Source organism: Anopheles cruzii, chromosome 3 (genome assembly GCF_943734635.1).
Source record: "Anopheles cruzii chromosome 3, idAnoCruzAS_RS32_06, whole genome shotgun sequence".
Classification (NCBI taxonomy): domain Eukaryota; kingdom Metazoa; phylum Arthropoda; class Insecta; order Diptera; family Culicidae; genus Anopheles; species Anopheles cruzii.
This window is the reverse complement of record NC_069145.1, coordinates 495,813-512,348: the sequence shown is the minus strand read 5'-3', so window position 1 is coordinate 512,348 and position 16,536 is coordinate 495,813. Positions and strand designations below refer to the sequence as shown.

Genomic DNA, 16,536 nt, shown 5'->3' with positions numbered 1-16,536 from the left:
ACCTTTGTTTAATAAACACGTGCAAAGTGAACGCTTTTACAAAATCGCTTAAATAAACGATTGCGGTCCAAATGGAAGCTTCGGCATTTGTTAAGCAAGAGGATGGTGTTGAGTAAGTCGGTGTTCACCGCAGCTTGCTCAATCGCTTTGTAGACTTGATGCACATCAGACAAACTTTTACCAATAACGTCAATCAGCGTAGGCCAGGATCTGGTTGGATAGTCCCGAAGGTCTCCACTCCAGAGTCCCGGAAGGCTCGCTCCAGCACGATGTGAAATAGGAGCCCTCTTGGCGCAACTCCTTGGTGGTTGCAAAAGGGATTGGATAGCTTTCTCTCCACCTTCACTTGGCTTGTGACGTTGGTCATGGTCCTTCTAACAAGTCTGGTAAGTTGGCCGGTATTCCGAAACTAGTCATGGTCTCGTACAATTTTACTCCGACTATGCTCTCGCATGCGTTTTTGAAATCGATGTGTTCTGACTGTACTCAATGTAATGTGTAATAAATAAAATAATAAATAACGAACTTTTGATTTGATTTTTGAACAGAATTTTTCACTGTGAAAAAGTGCCACTCAACCACTAGGCACTTCACTTTAAGTGCCAATGCCATTCAACCACTAGGCACGCACTCTCTCAATTTTTGAAACCCGGCTTTGACAGCTGGTTGTTTTTCTCTTTCCGTTCTCTTTTTTTTCTCTCTCTCTTTCGCTTTTTTTTAATTATATTATATTATATTATTTAATTATATTATATATTATTTAATTATATTAATTTAATTGTATTGGTGAACTCGAGAGCGAAATCAAAAATTGAAGAATTGGTTGAAAATTGAAGAATTGGTTGAAAATTGAAGAATTTGGTTGGTTGAAAATGGAATTTATTAATTATTATGTTTTCTTACAATTTATCAGTAACTAATCATTAATAAGTAAACGAATAACGAACTAAAATAACCTAAATTCAAATTTACTTTAATTAATAAAATTTATTTACTAACGGATTTTATTTGTATTTTGAATAAGCGAGCGAAATGGCGAATTGAAATAGGCGAAGAGGCGAAACCGAGGCAATTGTCAAATGTCAAAAACGCACGCAAAAATCCTGTTCAAACTTGTTCAAATCGTATCGTATCTATCGTATGTGTTTTGTGTTTTTTGGCTCGAATCGTGAAAATCTCGATTATTATAATTGCTAGCTGCTGTATTTTCATATTTCTGTATCATATTTCTGTATTGTGTTGTCGCGTGTTGTTTGTGTTCGATTTGGTGTTCAATTCATTGCGATCAGATCAGCGACTGCGAATAGTACCAGGGTACAGGGTACGGTACTGTTGCCTGTTGCACGCGCTGTACTAGTAACCTGCTGTATTTTCTTATATATTACTATCTACTATTTCCGTATTGTGTTGTGTGTTTTCGTGTTCGATTCGGTGTTCATTGTTCATTCATTGCAAATCAGATCGATCAGATCATTCGATCCTTTCCGTGTGGCGGAATCGGACAGGTAAGGGGGGGAGCGGGGGCGGGGCGGTACGGTAGGTCAAACGCGAACTCATATTTCACGTTTATCTCCTCCTCAGCACCTATCATCAACGTTTGGATCCTTTCTGACCGCTGTATTTATTGTCATTATCATATTTCTGTATCATATTTCTGTGTGTAATCGTTTGTAGTATTTAATGAACATTTACCATGGATGATGATCAACTAAGCATCGAAAACGGAGCAAAATCAGCAAAAGCAAAGTTAAATAAGGAGAAAATTGCAAATGAAAGAAAACAGTATAGAGAACGGAACAAAGAGAAAATGGCAAATTAAAGGGAAAAAGCGCGGCTAAAACAGCTGATTGTACGGAAAGAGAAGCGGATGCTCAAAAGGATTCAGGCCGAGCAATCCCCGTACACAAATGTAGGTTATATATATATAATTTACTATATATATACTTACTTATTATATTACTTACTCGAAATAAGTCTAATGATTTTTTTTAATTTTAGTTGAAAACTGGCCTGTGCGGGAGCGATGGCGTTTGGTGTCCGAGATTCCTTGCACTGTGCAGGCTGAGGCTGCCTGGGCAGCCTGAAACAACAGAAGAAACAGAAACAACATCCACAACAGAAACAACATCCGCAACAGAAATAACTCGGGTTTATTATACCGTAGATGATCTGTCGGACATCGAAGAAGAAGACTGGTCATCTCCATCAATAGCACCAATAGACGCAGCAGCAACAAATGCAGCAACATCAACAACATCAGCAGCAGCAACATTAGCAGCAACAGAAAAAACACGGCTCTACTATACCGATGACACGGCTTTACTATATGATTTGCCGGTCATCGAAGAAGGAGACTGGTCAGCACCAATAGTCGCAACCGGAATACAAACAACGTCATCAGCAGCAACATCAGCAGTAGCAACAAATGCATCAACATCAGCAACATCAGCAGCAGCAACAAATGCAGCAACACCAGCAACATCAGTAGCAACAGGAATAGAAACAACTTCATCAGCATCAACATCAGTAGCAACAAATGCATCAACAGCAGCAACATCAGCAGCGAGACGAAAAAGAAAACCTCAGCGCGTGACACCATCTACGCCCGATCCACAGCACAACCCATCCACGTCGACCCTCGACCATATTCTGCCGATTGAGGACCGTCCCCAATTGTTGATGTTGAACTTAAGAGCGTTTACTGTCCCAGAGGACAATTTTAAAGTAGAAATGGCAGACTATCTGCAAAAAAAACTTAACGCTGAACCAAGAAGAACCCATAAAAAAGGAGAACCCCTATTCAAACACACAATAGATTACTTTTTCACCACAGAATGTTTTAGAACTTGTGGGTGGAAAAATAAAACTAAAAACAAATCAATCATTTTAAAAAAGTTTCCCCGTATTATAAATGCAATATTTTATTCTCTACAGTGTGAAGATGCGGATTATAAACGTGAACTTTGGCTCCTTTTACGGTGCGGTAAGGGAAGCGGCGTCTTGTGCTCGTTGAGGCTCGTTCCCGCACCAGCAGGCCCGTTGCCACCTGTTCCACCGGTGTACCGCTCTTTGTACCATCAACGACTTCTTTGGGAATACTTAGTTCCCGTTCGGCCGGGTTGGTGGAAATGTGCGGCAACGGGCCGAACAATTCCACCTCATGCCGACATGTTCGCCGATGTGATGGTACTTACAACTCGCTCTAAACAACTCGTTATGCTTGATAACGTACTCCTGCAGCAGATCCTTTGCAGTTTCTCGATGACCGCCGATGAACCGCCTATTGTTGAGTACTGCCACCGCCCAATGCAGATTGCAGTACATGGTGTATATATCGGGCTGGACCACCATCTCAAAGACTACCAACCCGACGACGTCCATGAGGTAGCCCCACATGGGTGGTGTCCACTTTACCATTTGGTCATCGAATTTTCGGCATCCGGCCGCGCGCCTCCTCTCATGCGGGAATGCGACATTGTTGAATAAAGTCCGCATTAACTCCGCGTTGGGCCCACTCATTCGCCGAATTCTTCCGTTAGGCGTTCCTTTGACGAATGCTGCGTACAGTTTTCTCAGTGCACCAACGTGGAAGAGATGCCGGTCGTCCGCGATCAAAACATCTCGAATCAGGTCTAGGTTCTGGATCCGTGCCAACGGAGTCATGGGCAGCCGGTGCCGGAACGTTCCGTCGTATTCACCATCAATAAATTGACGATGGGTCCGTGCAACGCCGCGGCCCATGAAACACGCTCCTCCTCGCAGGTCGCACTTTAAACACCCGTACTCGAATCCTTGTGGTACCGTCCCTGTAATTTAAAGAAATAGGTATTAATAATAGGAAACAAAAATAATCGCATGCCAAACTCACCCAGGATATAGGACCGTGCGGCAGCATCTGCTAGTACAGCACGTGGTGTTATTACCACCCTTTCTCCACCTAGGGTAGTAATACCACCACGTTCAACAAGCCGTTGTGCATCGTCGCACACTTGGCCCAGGAACTCTTCTAGTGGCGGCTGACCCTCGCCACAAAACACAGTGAGGACAAACGGCTTGATTGGGGTGGAGGGTGAAGCCACAAGCCACCCTTGAATAACCCATGATGTTAAACAAGGTCTGTCCGCCTGTCCCAATGGCGCCTCATCGACGTGAAGGAACAACTCTTGGTGTTCATCGTTTTCGTCGTTCCTATCCAAGTTTTCGACAATTGCTTCTTCTGCAACGATAAAATACAAATGTGTGATTAATAAATAATTATAAATATGTAAATGTTTTTTTCCTTACCCAAACCTCGATACCACATGTGGCCAATTATGGTATTATCGACTCGCACTTCGGTAGACACGATGTTCCACGATCCTCCGAGGGCGACTCGGACATCCCTCGGCATTCCGGGAATGAGGTGGGCCAGGCACATGCAATGCTGCAATGCATCTAATACATCGCCCGGGCGGCATTTTTTGATCATGACACGCGCGTAATGGCGTGCTATCTCCTGGATAGATCCCACAACTTCTCGATAATTATCGGCGTGTTCCACTTCCGGCTCACTGTCGCTGGTATCGATCTGGTAGTAGCAGTAGTTCAGGCCTGCTTCGGGTTCCGGTCGCTGTTGCCTTGAAGGTCCAGGCTCTTGGCCCCGTGTGCGGCGCTGATCGTTGGTTGGTTGGTTGGACATTTCCGGCTCACTGTCGCTGTCGCTATCGTAGTTCGGGCCTGCTTCGGGTTCCGATCGCCGTTGCCAGACCAGACCAGAAGGTCCAGCGTCTTGGCTCGATCGCCGTGTGCGGCGCTGATCGTTGGTTGGTTGGTTGGACATTTCCGGCTCACTGTCGCTGTCGCTGTCGTAATTCGGGCCTGCTTCGGGTTCCGATCGCCGTGTGCGGCGCTGATCGTTGGTTGGTTGGTTGGACATTTCCGGCTCACTGTCGCTGTCGCTATCGTAATTCGGGCCTGCTTCGGCTTCCGGTCGCCGTTTCTTTGAAGAAGGTCCAGCGTCTTGGCTCGATTCCCGTGTGCGGCGCTGATCGTTAGTTGGTTGGTTGGACATTTTCTCACTTGACAAACACAGCACTTTCAATCACTTGATAATAATATTCCACTAGGATAGACGGAGCAGAACTGACAGTTTGGCGGTTGAGCGTTTACCATTTAAGCAAAAACCGCTACAGTTTAAAGTTTACCTCAAATGTACAGAACGTTACCCGATACGTTAAGCAAAAACCGTTACGGTTCAAAATGTACCTCGAATCTGCAGAATTCATAGAAAAGGTACCCGCGATCCAGAGTACCCGTATTCTAAAACCATTTGAAGCTAACGGGTAAACCCGGCAAAAACGACAAACCCGGAGCAACACATGCGAGAGTACCTCGTCCAGCTGCAGTGGTACCTCCTCCTCCGGCTGCTGTAGTCATCCATCGTGTGCATCCTGATTGTTTTGTGTTTTGTACCTACCTCTTACAATAACCTGTGCAACGGCCCGAAGGCTGGGAGGCCGTTGTCGGTGGCCAAGGAGCGCGAACCTGGAAATTTCGGATGGATTGAAAAACCACTCCGATTCGCGTCCAAAATCCAACTGCTTTATTAATACTAATTATTCCCACTCTGTTCTTCACAACTCGCTGCCGTTCTTGGCGCCCCGGCACCTCGCTGCACCTCCCCGCTCGTACCCGCTTGTACCACCCCGCTGAGCTGTTGTTTCGGCGCGCGCCCGGCCGCTTGTCGGACCCGCGCTGACTTGGTGGTTCGATCGGGGGCGGCTGTGGGCTCCCGTTGTTGTCGTCCGGTACGGCGACCGCTGTCGCTGAGCCGCAGGCCGCTCATTGTTGCCGCGGGAGGGGTACAAAATGCCGCGTCCAGTTGGAGCGACCGAGAGTCAAGGCTGGAGAGGTGGGTGCATGTAGGTCGGGTCGCTTCACCTGGCCGCTTTCGATGTGAATCTTGCCATTTGTAAAGCGCGATTGGAATAATCAGGTAACGAGGCCGTTAAACACAGCAGCGGGTGAACGAGTTGCGGTGAATATTCAAAATAATTCTCGAACATCCACCGTGTGGTTGCCGTGATGGTCGAAAATTAGAAATGCATCAGCGATCCTTTTTTCAAGTTCATTCGCAGGATTAATGTCTGTATTTGTAAAGATTTCAGTGTGATTATAAATGCAGAATATAATGAAAACTATTTAGTCTTACCAGAGTACTCGAAATCGGTCATTATGGTGCTGGGACTATCGATAAAACATGATGATGGTTGTTTCAGCATACGATCTGTTGCTATGGTTGCTTTAATCGCCCGGTATGGAGCCCCGCTATGGGCGCAGCGACCCTACGGCCTCGAAGTACTGAGCAACCAGCGGCGCCTGAACGGGATGCAGCGTACACTGGCGCAGGGTGTAGCGAGTACGTTTCGCAGTGTTTCCTACAGTGTGGCCACGGTCCTCGCCAGCATGCCGCCCTTCGTACTGCTGCTGCAGGAGGACGAACGCTGCATCGGGCGACGATGGCCAGCGATTGGGCAGCCAACGGAGGACACCCATCCCCCTCCGCACGCGACGCCCTGCGCAAGAGAGAGCGTTTGCGCACCATCAGCCAGTGGCAAGAGCAGTGGACGGCCGAGGGACTTACACCAGACGCTAGCCGGTACCAGCGCTGGACTCGCCGAGTCATCCCGGACGTTACGCGCTGGGTCAGCAGGAAACATGGAAGTGTGGACTTCCATCTGTCCCAGGTGCTCTCGGGACACGGCTTCTTCCGAGAGTATCTGCACATAAAGACGTTCGCACGATTCCCTGACTGCACCTGGTGCCCCGGCGCCGCGGAGTCAGCGGAGCATGTTATGTTCCACTGCCCGCGGTTTCAGCGGGAAAGAGCGGAGCTGCTGGCGGATGAATAGACACATAAACACACCAAAGTAGAATGTTTAATGTTGTTGTTGTGTTACGGTTTAATAAAATATCTAAAGAAAACATAATATCAGAGGTAGCAAGTATAGATTAAGTGTAAATTAAAGGATATGAAGTATAGTCTCTGTTTTTGCACTCGACTGTTTCGACAATTGTTTTCCCTCACGAACGCGTATCTCGTGAAGAGGATCTCTGTGACCGCCATGGCTCACACACCTATACATATCATACATCGCGACGCGAGAAGCGTGCGTGTGTGTGTGACGTCGAGCGAAAAGGTTGATGTCAAATCTGTGCTGTTTTTTCAGTAAGAATTTGCTAATTGGCGACCATGCTTCGGAGCCTGGTTGCGGCATAGGTTGGCCTCGCTCTTGCGCACGTGTTTTGATAAAAGGTTCCTTCGGAAAAGAATGGTGTTGGTAGCAAATGCAGTCGCGGAAGGTGTTCAGTAGGACATAGTGAGCGAAAGATGCACTTTTGCTTCAGTAAAACCGTCGAGAAAATCTGAGTCCCAGGAATCGCAAAGCATTCCAACCCATCCGCATAAGAACGATTCGTAAAAGCGGGGATCCGAATCTCGGTGCGTCGATTCGCGCACACGGCGGCCCGTTGCATCCGGCAGCCGCTTCGGTACGGAGTGCGAGAATGGATCCTTTGCGAAGAGCCTCTCTGTCGCCATATCGCATTTACTAAAGCAGGAGGGATCCTAAATGTAAAACGATCATTTATCGGCACCATTAGTCCCTGGTTAATGTGCAATGTTTTGTTTCGCTTTCTTGTTGCAGAATAGTGCAGGCTGTGCAGTGTGCAAGATAATCGTGCGTCTCCGCGATCTGCTTCCACTAGGTTAGAAGGCGGATTAGAAGGCGGATGGACCGAGAGGATCGGCGGGGCAGTGTGTAATGTGCGGTGGGAAAAGTTTCGCAGCTCGAACAAGCTGCGACTTGTGCCTCCAGAAAGGAAGCCGATGGCAGGTGGCCATAACACTCGATGCACCGATTTTTTTGCATTTCGAGAAAGGTAAATATGCAACCAAGGAGCTGAAAGCGCCGCTTGGCCGCGAAAGCTCGCGATTGTAGGATGTGCTGGGTTGTGTTGAAATAATAAAACTTTTTCCTATATTTCGCTGGGAAGTGCATCAAGTGCTTTCAGCCGAGCCGTGAAAATTAAGGGCTACCTCAATGGCTGCCTGTGAAGTCAAACAAAAAAAACCCTGTGCCCTAAGTTTGTTCTAACCTTGCATTGTCGCTTCTGTTTTACACTCTACAGGAAAGTACAGTTTGGTTGAAAGTTAATCGAAAGTAATGTTTCTCGTTGCAGCTCCCCGATAGTCAGGCTGTCAGGCTAAATGGTTTTGAACACTAAATGGTTTGGGGTACGCCTAAGGAAACGAAAAGATAGCAACTGTCCGCGAATCTGCGCCATGCAAGCTAGCGAGACGCAAAGGTCCATTGTGCAACCGATTTTTCGTTCAGAGAGATCCGGTGATCGGTCGGTGTGAAGCCGTACTCTAATGGGTCCTTCCGTTTTTAAATAGAAATCATATTTATATATTTATTTATTTAAAAGTTTGCTCGTATTTGTCACTAATAATTAGTAGTAGATTTGGCGTGCAAGCGTGATTTTGAACATAAGGCGGTAGCGAAACGAATGCCCAGCGAAACAATGCCGGGCACAGTCTGCATGGGGAACGGTGTACCGGATGCTACGGTGGCGCCGCTAAATTTGCAGGACAGTGCAGTGATCGTTTGTAAGGCGAACCGGGACAGCCAAAACACGGAAAATATGATCCCACTGTCCAGTGACTGCGCTCAGGATTGCGTTAGAATCGGCAATAGGCAGCATCAGCAGGATAAAAGCGTTAGCAAAGCGATCACCGCTGTACATTTCGCCTCGGGACCGATGGCGGCGTACGGCACAATCATTCGGGGACGGAAGGGGTTCAGTAATGGTAGCTCCATCTGCAATCGTAAGAAGCAATCACACCAGCAAGTCATAAACCGGCTGAAGGCGCTGGATTTTAACATTGCACCAAGTGGCCTGGACATGACGGAGGATCCACTAGCAAGGGCTGTTGGCGCTGCCGAAGCGCCTTCTGATTCGGAGACCGCCAAAAAGGATTTCAACTGCCAGCCAAACAACGGCGTTGGGGGCTATAACGAACCGCAATGTAGCATTCCGACATGCGAACGCAGCGAACGATCGAAAAAGAAGCCTTCGCATGAGACCAAAACCGCCAAACACAGATCGGAAGATTTGGCCGTTGGTGATTCGTCGTTGCAATGTGCCGCAAACGGTGGACCCTCGGCGGAAAAGGAGCAAGCCTTTGCGAAAGGCATGAAGGAAATGGTGAGTATTTTTGTGCGTCACTGTGTAAGTTGAGCAAAAATGTTGGATCCATAGTAGCCTTACGCGATCGATCGCAGTAGACATGCTGCAGCGGGTATCGGTTAGTGGATTGGCATTGGTCGTGCACTCGGGAATGGTGCCTTTTTTGTAGGCCCTCTGCATACGATAATACGACGTGAATGAGTGATCCAACATTTTTGAGACTCTTGAAACACAGAACGTTATCGGTTGCGGGCGAAGAGAGCATTATTTGAATACGAACCCTGAAACCGGAAGTTCGCGATGATCATCGACGGGGGGATGCAGGCGGAACGAAATCTCGGAAGTCACGCGTTTAAAAGATATGCTTTTTCATCCGATCCATTTTTGTTCATGAAGCTTTTGAAGGCCACCGAACCCAGCCACACACCCCCCGGGGGGGGATTCGCTTCGGAAGACATCGTTCATGGGTACACGCACAGAGCTCACAGTTTTATCGATGCTTTGTCACAATGCTCGACAAACGGTGCACCGCCGATCACAAGACCTGCCGGTGCCGGTGGCCGCACCGCCGACTCATCAGCTGGCCCCGCATTATCATCGTCAGGGTCATACGCTTCATCACAGCATGGAACACGAGGAAATTCTCACAAGTCGCAACACAAGGGGGGGACGGTCAGAACGCACGCGGCCACCAACGGTGAACATGAGCCTGGTGCCCGGACTGGTGGCAATGGAACTGGCGGTATTGTTATACCGTATGGTAAAAGCAACAAAACTGGCCCTCAGGGAACGTCCTCAAAGCAGAAGGAATCGGCCAGCCGGTTGGATCTCTTCGGTGGTGGTCCGGCGGTCACTTCGCAAAACATTCGCTCAACTGCCCATCAGCAGCAGCATGCCCATCCACAGCCAGCGCCGTCATATCTGCACCATTTGTCCGGGGCTCAGACCGCCGCCAAGCACCAGGCGCATCCGCAGCAACCGATGCAACCGGAACTGCATCACGCGGCGATGTCCAAAGCGAACGGGTCTCACCAGTACTCGTTCGATTTTCTCGTAGACGTTGGCTTGAAGATGTCTTACGCCGGCACCGGCAATGGCACCGGCGGTGGTCAATCGGTGGGACCGATGCCATGCGCCGCTTCTCAGATGAACTACAATTTTACGCAACAATTCCAGCAACACATGCAACAACACCATCAGCAGCTGCAGCAGCAGCAGGACCACAGCCAGAGTCCGAGCCCGAGCCGATCGCAATCGCATCCGCTAATGCACCAGCATCATCAGCAGCACCATGGCCAGCATTTGCCCCAGGCGATGTCTCAACAGCAACACCACCGATCGCAGCCCACCGCCGTGTACGGAGGAGAGAATCTGATTTCCCCGCAAAACTTCGTGATGAACGAGGCACCGGCACCATTTTCGAATCACATTGCGATGGCGAGCACCGGAGAACTGCAGATGTTGAGCGGTGCTAACGGCAACGGTGGCACTAGTAGTAACATGATCGAACCCGCGCCCTATGTCTACACCCAGCACGAGGGCGGCGACCAGCAACAACATCAACATCATCCGGCCATGTACTACCCACAGCATCATTCCCAGCAGCAGCAGCAGCCACATGGACAGTATCTGCATAATTATCACCCAAACAACAACTATCAGTACCACAATCGGAACGGGCGAGGAATTCCAGCCAACTACTATGGCCGCGATGAAGGCAGCAGGAAAAAACCGTGGGCCGGACACGCAGGAGCAGGCAAAGGCAAAGGCGGGGCTCCGCCGAGTACTGGGAAACAGTTCAACAAAGTACAAAACGTAGGTTACTCTTATCGAAAGAACTACCACCACTACCACAACTATCCCGCGGGCAATGGCCACCAGTACCAGTACGAGCATTCGTCCGTGCCGCCCCATCATCATCATCACCACCACCAGCAACAGCAACAGCAGCAGCAGCAGCAGCAGGCGCAACATCACCACCACAAACAGAACATGTACCGGAACTTGGTGTACGTCCGGGGGTACGACCAGGGCCACGGGGCTGCGTCTCCGCCCGAAATCGGTTCTCACGGTGCCAAGGAGCCAGCGGAGACTGCGGAGGAGCAGCACAACGTGGACCGGTGCGTAGACACCCGAGCTACCGAGGAAGAGGTTCCGAACGAACTGGAGAAGGAAGTCCGGGACGGACATGAGGACGGCAAGCTTTGCAGCGTTCCGCGATCTTCGTCGTCCTCGTCGGTGGTGTCGATTCCATCGACCGCCTCGTCGTCGGCAGTCTCGTGCCGTTCGGCTCAAGCGCACCTCACGCTGGAAGCTGCGGCCCAAGCCGGGCCTAATGGGCACGATTATGAGTCCGACTCGTCGCACTCGTCCGATTACCACGATGGTACGTACCGGGCGTACTCCAACCACGACGATCGGCCGACCGTGTATCGTTCGTCCTCCACCACGTCCTCGGGCATCTCGTCGTCGGCCACTTACCCGCCGTCGAACGAGTTCGCACCATCGACGCCCCGGTCCATGGCGCACCATGGTGCCGGAGCGCTGGAGGGTGATTTTTTCGGCCGCAGTCACAGCTACCACGGATCGCACCAGAATCTGTCCGCGTACGCCAGTGGCGGAAGTGTCGGCGAAGTGAGCCCACCGGTCGGCTCTCCCACCGTTTCGGGGACACAATCACTGCCACTGTTTGGTGAACTGTTTGGGACGGCTGCCAACCATCACCATCACCATCATCACAGCCAGTCGGTCATTAGCTTCGGCAGCAGCTCCTCGTTGGATCAGGCCGCGACGACGCTGCACACGACGGTGGCCACGGGTAGCTCGTCCAGCTCTTCGTCCCTGTCTGCGTCATCGGTGCCGCCCAACGACTTTTCGTCGATGCAGAGCGGACAGCCAAAGAAACGGTAAGACACTGCCCCATTTCGAGCCCTTCGAATGGCACTGAAATTGCCCCTATTGTCCCCTATTTGCAGCAGTCATTCGGGACGTGCCTCGCCAACCAACGGGAGTGTGCCGCTGCCACGTGCCGCTTCGAAAGAGAATGTCCCCACCAACCATGCCGTGCGCAAGAATAATCAAGTTTCGCTGAGCTACACCTACCGGACATCGGTTCCGCCGCCGGAGATCCACCATACGCCGGCCGATCGGTTCATTTTGCGTGCCGATGAAGTCGAAATGAAAGCCCCACCGGAACCGCTGACCGACGGCGGGCCGTACGATGGGCTGTCGCAGAGTGTGTGGGACAGGTTTACGGCCGCCCAGCAGACGGAGCACACGTACATCACCAAGCTGCGGCTGTGGCGCTATTTGTACATTTGCATCCGCACCCGGTTCCCGAAGTACGGTCTCTACCTGGTCGGCAGTACGATCTCGGGCTTCGGAGCGAACAGCTCGGATGTCGACATGTGTCTGGTGGTCCGCAGTGCCCCCAGTCACTTCGATCCGCGCACCGAAGCGCTGTACAATCTGTCGGCGGTGAAAGACTACCTGGTGAGCGAAGCGTCGCCCACCTTCGGGCAGTTCAGCCTGATTCAGGCCAAGGTACCGATACTGCGGTTTCAGGACAGCAAACACGGCATCGAGGTGGACCTTAACTTTAACAACTGCGTCGGCATTCGGAACACTCACTTGCTGCACTGCTATTCACAGCGTAAGTACACCGGCGGAAGGTTGCGCCTGGGGAAGCAAGGCCTCAGCATTTTAGCTTTCTAATTGCAGTGGACTGGCGTGTGCGGCCCCTGGTGCTGGTGGTCAAGCTGTGGGCTCACCATCACAATATCAACGATGCGAAAAGTATGACAATATCGAGCTACTCGCTGGTGCTGATGGTGATCCACTTCCTGCAGTGCGGCGTCAGCGTACCCGTCCTGCCGTGTTTGCATTCCATGTACCCGGACAAGTTTATGGTAAGGAAGGACCGTAGGACCGGTTGTGTTCCCCGGGGGATAAAATGTTGTTGTTTTATTGTTACAGAAAATTATCGACATCAACAGCATCGAAATGATCGAGCGGATCGAACCGTACCAGACGGAGAACCGACAGACGCTGGGCGAGCTGCTGTTGCAGTTTTTGGAATATTATACGCATTTCGAGTAAGTTTGAGAGCTTTTGTTTTGTGTTTCATTGCTAATCTACCGCTCTTGGCCGTGACCAGATACGCGCGCTATGCCATTTCGGTTCGTACGGCATCGGTTATACCGATCGAGGAGTGCCGGCTTGCCCGGAGCTACAAAAATGATCCTCACCACTGGAAGCATCTGTGTATCGAAGGTGAGGGTACGGCTCCAATGCTGCGGCACCGACACACACCCCTTGAAACTAATCGATTTCTATTGCAGAACCATTTGATCTGACCAACACCGCCCGATCCGTGTTCGATGGGGACGTCTTCGAGCAGATCAAGTCCACCTTCGGCACCTCCTGGCGTATGCTAGAGGCCAGCAAGTGCTTAAGCGCCCTGTTCGGTGATCCACTCTTCACCCCGCTCACGTCGACACTTTCCATCACCTCATGATCACTGCTACTGCCGGCATTGGTAAGACTGGTTCCATCGGTTCTACGGGCGCTAGAGTCGATGCGGGGGTTTCTTTCGCGCCAGCGGTTTTGTGGGATGTGGGAAATTGAGGGTCGATATTCGAGGAGCGATTGCGTGAAGTCCACAGTCCACTGTGTCCGCAGCCAGCAGAAATGGTTCTTTTAATTGCCGAGTGATCCAGCCTTGCAGTGGATGATTATCATATCACGAAAGGGGGTAGAAAGTTCAACAAAACAAGGGATCTGATGGCCACTGATAAAAAAAATCCGAAGCAATATTTTGGGTGCTCTGTAACCGCGCAGTGGAAAGTGGGACAGCGAAGGAAATCATTACTACTAGAGAAAGCACAGAGGGGCTGGCAATGTATCGGTGAATGATCTCTCGAATAGTTAATCTTAAATCTGTCTGTTCCGTGCCATCGTCAAAAGGGTGTGAACGTGGATTCGTATTCGTAATAGTGCGTCTTGTCGCGAGAATGTGAGTTACTAATGTCTAAGCAAGCAATACTCCTACTAGAGCCTAATGCTAGCATTAAAAGTGGGTGGCCAACAGAGGGAGGGTGAGCGAGAAAACGAGAAATCAAACCATAGCTCTCAAAAAAACAAAGATAGCACAAACGGAGAGGTCACCAAACCTAGGGTCACTGGTTCTCACAGTACGGAGCAGCATGTGATAGAGATTCTGTGTTGAACAAACCGATTGGGTCAAAGATTCCTTCTTCCAAAGAAGATTTTCCTAGTTGTTAGAAAAAGTAATTAAAAAAAAAGATGAAATCTCTCAGTCCTAGTACAGGGCAACGCGTATGCTAAGAGGCAACGCGGGAGCGAGAGAGACAGCGGGAGGATACCATCAAACCGAAATTCAACACGCGATTAGGTCGTAGCAATGTTATGTTCTTAGATTTGGAAGAAGAATGTGGCAAACATCACCAAGTTCAGCAAAGACAGTCTCGTGATGCATAAGAAAAAAAAAACAAAACTTTTAACAGTTTTCATTTTGAAAAGTATATATGTATAAAAAGGGAAATGATAAAACACGGCTGTGAAATCAGAGAACTAAAGTAACATTAGAGATGCTAAACTACTAGTCGGTGCGCGCGGTATTAGCCGCGGACCGATGCCAGGCGATAGAGTGGTGGTGTTTGATCAAAACAGTAATTTATACTATATTTTTAGAGTTAATTTATACGAACAATTCGTTGAATTGCCGTTGTCGAAAATCAAGAATCTGCCAACCGAACCGAACCGAAACCTTATGTCGAAAACCGATATCGTCGAACGTCGCAGATCAGAAAGAGGTCAGAGCGAAAACTTAAAGAGCGGAAGCCGTTCGAAGCGGAATTCTTGATCAACGGAAAGCTAAGAGCAAACGTCACGCAAAAAGGAAAAAAAAAGATTTAAAACCAGCAAAAAAGTGAAATTACACACACAAAAAAATCATTCAAGTGAATCATAATCGTCTTTAAGGAAATCGAACCGTAGGAACCGCAATGAGTGTTAGGAATCCAGAAAAAAGGAACGGAAAGGGCATTAGGAGAGATGGCACACAGGAAAATTAAAAGGATGAAAGGCTCATGAAAGAGAACAATAGAATGTGAGATAGAAGAAGAGCGAGAGAACATTAGAGAGTGAACGAACAGTAGAGTGAAAGAGAGAGAGTGTGTGTCTGTTTGTGTAGAGAGCAAGAAAGAGAGAGGAAGAGCAAGAAAGAGAGAGGAAGAGCGAGAGAGCGAGGCCGAGTGAAAATTTCTTATGTTCCGTACCACTCATGTTGGGGGTTTATGAAAAAAAACTGAGAAAAAATAAGAAAAAAAAGTGAAGTTTACAAAACATGGCCATGACTTATTACTTTACCAACAACTTGATACATTTCGCCTACTGTGTTAATCTGAGTAATGTTCCCAACAGTCTAGGAAAGTATATTGATCATAGTAAACTTCGAAAGCATAACCTCGCCCGAAGGTACCTTTGAAGAGTAACCGTGTTTAGGAGTGCGGATCCGTTTCCGATCCGTTTCCGATCCGTTTCCTCCGTTTCGGTCGGTACGTGGCCTTATTACTCCAGATCATCAAGATCCAGTCGCATGCTGTTGGTAGATAGCAAACCCGTGCTGTTGCGTTATGCTTTGTATGAAAATTTTGAAATGGATGAACGCCGCGCCGGGAAGTTCTTCTGTGCTTTCGTCGTTATGCGTTCCTTAAACCATGAATGTACCGAACATATTTCATTTAAACTTCAATATACCAAGCGCCCATAGTTTGGTGCGCCTTTGCCGTGGTGCGAAGAAAGAGAAACACTGCTTTCTTTTTTCGCCATCGCCATTAACGTCGCTCTTGCCATTATTTCCACACGATCAACGTTGATACGCCGCAGACCCCAAAGCGCACACACCTCGAATGCGCAAAGCGTTGGACTGTTGGCCGGTGCTAAAGCTGAATGATCGCAATGCCGGCGCACGAAAGTGTGTTTAGATCATGAAGGTTTTCCGGCGTGGGGCGCCGGTCGCCCAAACTTACGCCGGCCAATCAACGTGCTTGTGCGAAGCATGTGTGTACGCCGTAAAAATAGACTGGCGTAAAAAGTTTTGCGCTTCGTTGGCCATGAAACCACATCGTTAAAACTGCACCATTAATGACAAAGGGTGGGGATGCTGAAGGAACGGATCTTGGACAGCCGCCATGTTGTCCGTGTTTCATCACCCCCTGTCGATAAGTAAGAAGTCACAAAGGCCACTGACAGTATTTACAACGTACCGTTTGGGGTTAGGAG

General features: G+C 49.2%; 1 protein-coding gene across 1 annotated transcript; it reads left to right on the top strand.

The window, feature by feature from the left end:
- Positions 1-8,565: 8,565 nt before the first annotated feature.
- On the top strand, positions 8,566-13,747 carry LOC128274373 (poly(A) RNA polymerase gld-2 homolog B). The gene is made up of 7 exons (XM_053012552.1): positions 8,566-9,249; positions 9,628-12,137; positions 12,207-12,883; positions 12,952-13,139; positions 13,207-13,325; positions 13,388-13,503; positions 13,572-13,747. The coding sequence occupies exons 1-7, from the start codon at positions 8,566-8,568 to the stop codon at positions 13,745-13,747; spliced, it is 4,470 nt and encodes a 1,489-aa protein (XP_052868512.1).
- The last annotated feature ends 2,789 nt before the right edge of the window (positions 13,748-16,536 follow it).